General features: G+C 33.0%; 2 protein-coding genes across 3 annotated transcripts in view; one reads left to right on the forward strand and one right to left on the reverse strand.

Moving 5' to 3' along the window:
- Fem-1 (protein fem-1 homolog B) overlaps positions 1-5413 on the reverse strand; it is a 14261-nt gene extending 8848 nt beyond the window's left edge. For both annotated transcript variants that reach the window (XM_013307094.1, XM_013307095.1), the window contains exons 1-3: positions 5126-5413; positions 2763-2916; positions 751-995 (exon numbers count right to left, since the gene is read on the reverse strand). In XM_013307094.1, coding sequence (XP_013162548.1) covers positions 751-995; positions 2763-2916; positions 5126-5272 — 546 coding nt within the window. In that variant the 5' untranslated portion in view covers positions 5273-5413. The remainder of the gene's footprint in view (positions 1-750; positions 996-2762; positions 2917-5125) is intronic.
- A 763-nt stretch (positions 5414-6176) lies between these two features.
- Positions 6177-6348, forward strand: part of Tmem214 (Transmembrane protein 214) — an 11152-nt gene continuing 10980 nt past the window's right edge. The window contains exon 1 of the mRNA XM_013307058.1: positions 6177-6186. Within this exon, the coding sequence (XP_013162512.1) occupies positions 6177-6186 (10 nt within the window). The remainder of the gene's footprint in view (positions 6187-6348) is intronic.

Genomic DNA, 6348 nt, shown 5'->3' on the forward strand with positions numbered 1-6348 from the left:
ATACTACGGTCAGTCACAGGTGCGGGGGGGGGTGGCTCAGGTTTTTGTCGCGTAGTCGTTAGTTGTTATTTTTCATAATACATAATTCACTAGTAATTTAACTATGCATACCGTTTTATGCAATAAAGAAGAAGAAAATTATTTTTTTTTTCAATTTTTGCCTGTGAAATTATTAAAAATAATAATAATGAATTACTACGTAAAAACTAAAGAACCCCGTCTTGGCAAGCACTACGAGTGGTCACCGAGGGGAGGGGCGTCGAAAAAACTATAAAAATAGGTCACGTAGTATGTGTATGTTCCCTTAGCAGTTATTTTTTACCCATTGATACAACAACGCGGAACAGTAACCAAACCAAAGACGCAGCTTGTATATATATTTTTTTAAAGAAATATAAGCAGATTTTTGTAAATGTAATAATATTTTTTATACCAATCCAACTAAACTATAGGCTTGTGCTAGGATATGGCTTACGACAATAGTCGAATGGCGGGATTCGGTCCTAGGACCTGCAGACTACAAGCCACCGTCGCTCTTTTTTTTGTGACTGAATTGCCACTGTTTGCCTTGAGGAGGCCCTTACAGCTTCACCGGGCTTGAGGTGGACGAGCGCAGATTGCACTTAGCCCTAAACCTCGTTTAAGAGTAACTAAGCTCGAGGGCTCCCTCAGGAACCTCGGCTCGGGCCGTTACTTTATTATTACCGGATTGGGCCGACGCTCTTACCGACGCACCGATATTCAACTTACCACATCTAAATGTCCTTTATACGCTGCTATCATGAGGCATGTATTATTATATTTATTCGCTTTATGTATATCAGCGCCATGTCGTACTAAATATTTAACGATGTCCAGTCGACCGTCGAAGCAGGCCGCTCGGAGTGGTGTGCTCAGTGTCTTTGTCGCATGATTGACGTTAGCTCCAGCACGCACTAATCGTTTAACGATGCCTAAGTGGCCAGCACCAGCTGCACACCAGAGAGCTGTTGCACCTGGAAATTATATTATTAATAGTAAACGAAACATCATCAACTCCGTTATTGTGTGGCCAAAGCTATCATCAGTCCGTGATTATCAAGAATTAGAAATTCATTAAAGTATATTTTGGAACAAGAACATGACATGATGAAATTACATTCAACTTTTTTTTTTCAGATTTTTAAATCTTAATATTATAAATGCGAATGTTAAGAAGAATGGACGGATGTTTTTTTGAAAGTATCTCCAGAACGGCTGAACGTATCTAGATAAAATTTGGCATAGCATGTACCAGCATAGTCTGGAAGAACACATAGGATACTTTTTAACTTTCTTTTTCAATCCCCTCGAACAGAGACGCGGGCGACAGCTAGTCCCTTATATTGTCATTCCTTGTATAAAAATACTCAATGTTTTTACACTTTACAAATGTAGATAATTAAGAGTGGTCACTTACTAATCACAAAGGAATATTAAGGAATATTAAATCAAGCTAATATTAGAAATTTAAAAATATCTTTTGTTTTTAAACTTTCGTCACAAAGAAAAAACAAACGCAATAACATAGATTCTATATTAAAACGATTGCCTGCGTTTCTACGAAACTATATTAGTAGAGCTTTCGATTTCAAAGAAACACGAGACTACGACGATTACGACTTTACATCGTACGGCAATGCCAATTTAATTTATAACACCTTACGCCGAATTAATTACGATAAGTCATACGAGGGAAACAAAGACTTTTCTGGATTAATGCCAGATACAAAAAGTCCACGCTAGGGTGACAAGACTACGTCAAAAGTTGACTCATTCAAGAACAAGACTCATTTGAAGGATAATTATTTTAGTAAAATTTACATATAAACGTTTATTCCAACGGATACCTTCAAATGTGAGAAACAATAAAGAATAAACACATTTAAATATGAAAAAGGTTAATCATAAGAATTAATAAAATATTGTTTCATTTGAAGAATTTCCTTTTAACTGCCTAGATGTCAAATTACAGCATTGGTTGGAAATGTAGTTATAGGAATATCCCGCATTTTATAAATGTATTGTCACTTTACTATTATGTGGTACATCCTAACTTCTTTGTACCAACACGAAAACAAGGATAAAAGTCAATGTTCTTGCCACAATGAATAATCTTTGATACCTTTGTTTAACTTCAACAAAATAATCACATACTTTCATATATCTACAAGACTATACATGTCAAATTAGCAATGTTGCACAATTTGTAAATATTCCATCCAACGAACAAACGGTCTTTGTTTTCTTTAATTAAATACCATCCAAATATTTACACATAAGCATGCAGTACAGGAAACAAAACCGCAACACAAAAACATATTTATATAACTAACCACAAACAAATGTGCATTTTTTTTTTATTTTGTAGAATTATAGAATGAAAATATCTTAAAATAACATCCATTATATGGCTAGAGAAAGTCAGAGGAATATATGGATTGTACGAAAAAGGATATACTTAAGAAAAGATTGATTATGAACTAAGATAAGAAAACTAGTATATACTATTCAGGGTTGATAAAATATTATGAATAAAATCTTACTATCATCCTGATAGTATAAATGCGAATGTTTGGATGGATGGATGTTTGTTACAAAGTATCTCCAGAATTACTGCATGGATCTCAATTAAATTTGGCATAGACGTTGAACATAGTCTGGAAGAACACATACTCTACTAATTATGTTAGTTTTTCAATGATAAAGTCACAGGCAATAGTGTGATTATAAATATAACAAACCTTCAATAACATATTCATCAAACTTGACAGTGCCCTCCGTCTCCAATCGGACAGGAGGCCTGAACTTTTCTAGAAGCATTCTGACAGCGGCCTCACGGCCATGTCGCGCGGCGGCTATGAGCGGGGTGCACTTTATACCCTCCCAACATATATCCTAAAATTAATATCATATATTAAAATAACCTTATATAGTAATGTGGTATATTATCAAAGAGGTACATGAAATTGTTAAAATAGTACAAAGACCATTGCCCAAAGACATCTAATAATAATGCAAAAGGTTGCAAGCATTGCATACCTATAAAGAACAAAACAGAAGTATGGAGAAAGTTCTTATGCATAAACCCCCACCAAATTCACTTTTTCCCCTTCCTTATTAGAAATAAACGTTTAGTATTTCTATGGCGGAAAATATGTGATATTATTTTTATCACATATTTTCTATTTAAGCAAGTATGAACAAATTACTCCAGCTCCTCAAGTACTGAAATCTTTCAGTTACACTTTAATCCTACAAGTCCCTAGGAGATTTTTTATCACCATCAAAACCTCATCTTAAAGATGTTTAAAAAATAATGTTAGGCTCATCAATTGCACTCAATAAGATTATTTACATTTTTGTTCATTGTTTAGACTACAGATATCTGATTGGAATCATATTTATTCAATACAACAATAGATTGAACATTGTGTCTAAAACAATTATTATATTAGAAGTATTTAAATTATGTAACAATTTAATTGTCTATAGTAACATATTCGTTAGATCAACGTCGTTAAAAAAACATCTACAAACTAACAGATATTGTGATTAGGGCTCATATAATGTCTCTTAAGGGAAGGCAAACCATTCATCATCATCAGCTCACTATACGTCCCCACCGAGGGGCTCGGAGCCTACCCTAAGTTAAGGGTGATTAGGTCATAGTCAACCACGCTGGCCAAGTGGGGGTTGGTTGACTTCACACATATCTTTGAATTTCTGGAACATGTTGGAAGTGGAAGTGGACTTTCCGGATGAGAGGATGCTTGGAAAGGGAATATATTATATTTTCTTTCTGTGCATCCTCTCGTCCGTCGATTAAAGGTAGGCAACGCATATGCAATTGCGTATGTCTATGGGCAACGGTCACTTCGCTATATCAGCTTTTCAGGTGGCCACTCCTTCGTTTGCCACCTTATGATATGAAAAAAAAACATAGTCTTAAAAAACACATAGGCTCCTACAATTTTTTTTTAACCTGGGTGGACAAGTTGCAGGCGACTGCCAATATGTTATAATACTGAACAGCATAAGCAAATCTCCACAGAATTCAATCCATTATCAATTAGGAAACATAAAAACATTTAATACATATAATGTGTTCTCATGTTTTTTTTTAAAACAAAAGGCAAAGGGAAGAGAAAATAAAGGTATATGCTTCAAGTCGGTCATGAGTCTAAATATAAATGGGTTGCAATGTCAATGACATGTACACAACACATGTGATGCGGATAAAGGAAGGCCGCTATTATTAGAACACGAGTACCAAGTTTGTTGACATGACTAAGGAAGACAGTAAAAATAAATAGTGTTAATTTGAGAGACAAGAAGCTATTGTATTAGACCATAGAGTGGAATAAGGACTAGCTGACATAGTACTAATTTAAGACTCTAAGAAAATGTTCAATGTCATGTTTCAATTTCTTTTGTTGTATTTCTTGACAGAGGAAAAGATTTTCGACAAGCAAAAAATCATAACACACTAAAACTACTATGAACAACTGTTTTACATGGTAAACAAAGACAAAGTTTATATAAAACATGAGAAGTAGGATTCCGAAATTATTGTTTTTTTTAACACGAAATACACAATGAAATCAAATTTTATGTGCACTTTTTTAAAAACTGTTATGAAAATAACAACAACTTTTTATAACTTTCTTGTTAAAGCACTATAAACATGTTCTCAATACAATTACAATAGTAATCAATTACTTGAAATTAAATTGCATATTTTTTTAACTGGGACAATAACAAACTGTACTATAAATCATATTACACAAGATGATTTCATCATATATTTAAGAATTTGAAATACGTGTAGTGTAAGAGTAATTTGGTTCAAGTCACTGCTTTTATAGTTGTTCAAGGACATAATGATATTAACAAATAGGACTTGAGATAAATTAACCTCGATAAATATATTGCAAACGACGCAAAATTATTTTAAATAACGCAAACATTGCATGATACGCAAAAGGTAACGTACGAATTATGTCGATATAAATAGAAAATTAAATGACAGGAATCTGCGTCAAAAAATTACTGCGGGTTTTGATATGATTATGGCATCATATGAAGGGTTTAAAAAAACACTTACCCTATTCAGCAAATCGTCAATTTCATCAGTATTTTTTTCATATAACAAAGCATATAATGTTAAAGACAATCCATCTCTTGCTGCGAAAAACACTCTTTCTCGTAAAGTGTGAATACACACTTCTTCTAGCAATATTTTGTCCTCCATTTTTCTATTATATGTTATATAGAAGAGCAACCATGAGACAACTAATTGCAAACAACACTTTGTTATTTTAAAAACATATGAGCGTAAATTTTATTAAATTCGAGTCAATATTATAGTCATAACCATAAACAGAGACGACGAAAAGCAAACTGACTGCCACAAACAGTGTTGCCAATGACATTTTTTACCCGGCCCCTACATCAAATGTATATTATGTTTGTGTAAAAAGAAAGGTAAAAAGATCAACGTTGAGTAGCAATGCTTTAAAAAGGAAAAATTTTACAACATTTGCCTAACAACGCTGTTTTAACGTTAATAACATCATTGAAATGTTTGTGAATATCCCTCTTTATTTTATAACAACCAAAACTATTTTAAGCATTAATATTTTAGACAATTATTTCTGGTACAAATCAATGTTAATCAAAAGCTATTTTACTTATTTATCATTTAAAACCTATTTTTGAGCCAAGCTATGGGTTGCAGCCGTAGACCGTATATTTTGTTGTGTTGAAAAGCCATAGAACACGGTAATTGCCGTAGCAATGGCAACACTGACGACAACGCAATGCATCATGCAACCAACATGCAACAAAGATAGGATCTAGCAAAGAATATAACATTTACGTGACGTTTGCAATTTGAGCTGCCACGAGATTTGAAACCAAGTCTTTTTGAAATAGTTTATTAGAGAAGAAAAAAAAACATTTACAAAACAGCGTCATTGATAAATTATGTTGTCTTTAGAAAGTTGCATAATTTTCGATATTAAAAATTAAATAGAACGTAGATAAAGAAACTTATAAAACAACTTTATTTTCATAAATTAACTGCTCTTTAGCAAGTCATCAGTATATTGGAACTAATCTATTTTTGTTTTAATTTAAAACATTCCGAAAACAGCATGACATGGAGTACAATTTTGAATTTACAATGCCACGTTTTGTCCAACAAAGAGTATATAAAATAAGAGACGGGACTCTTGACTAATTAGATACACAAACGGAGAATAAAAATTGACATTTTCAATGCTAGCAATATTATGAACAAGTCTACGTTGCTACCAACCTAAAAAA

Source organism: Papilio xuthus, unplaced genomic scaffold (genome assembly GCF_000836235.2).
Source record: "Papilio xuthus unplaced genomic scaffold, Pxut_1.1 DF828142.1, whole genome shotgun sequence".
NCBI classification, from domain to species: Eukaryota; Metazoa; Arthropoda; class Insecta; order Lepidoptera; family Papilionidae; genus Papilio; species Papilio xuthus.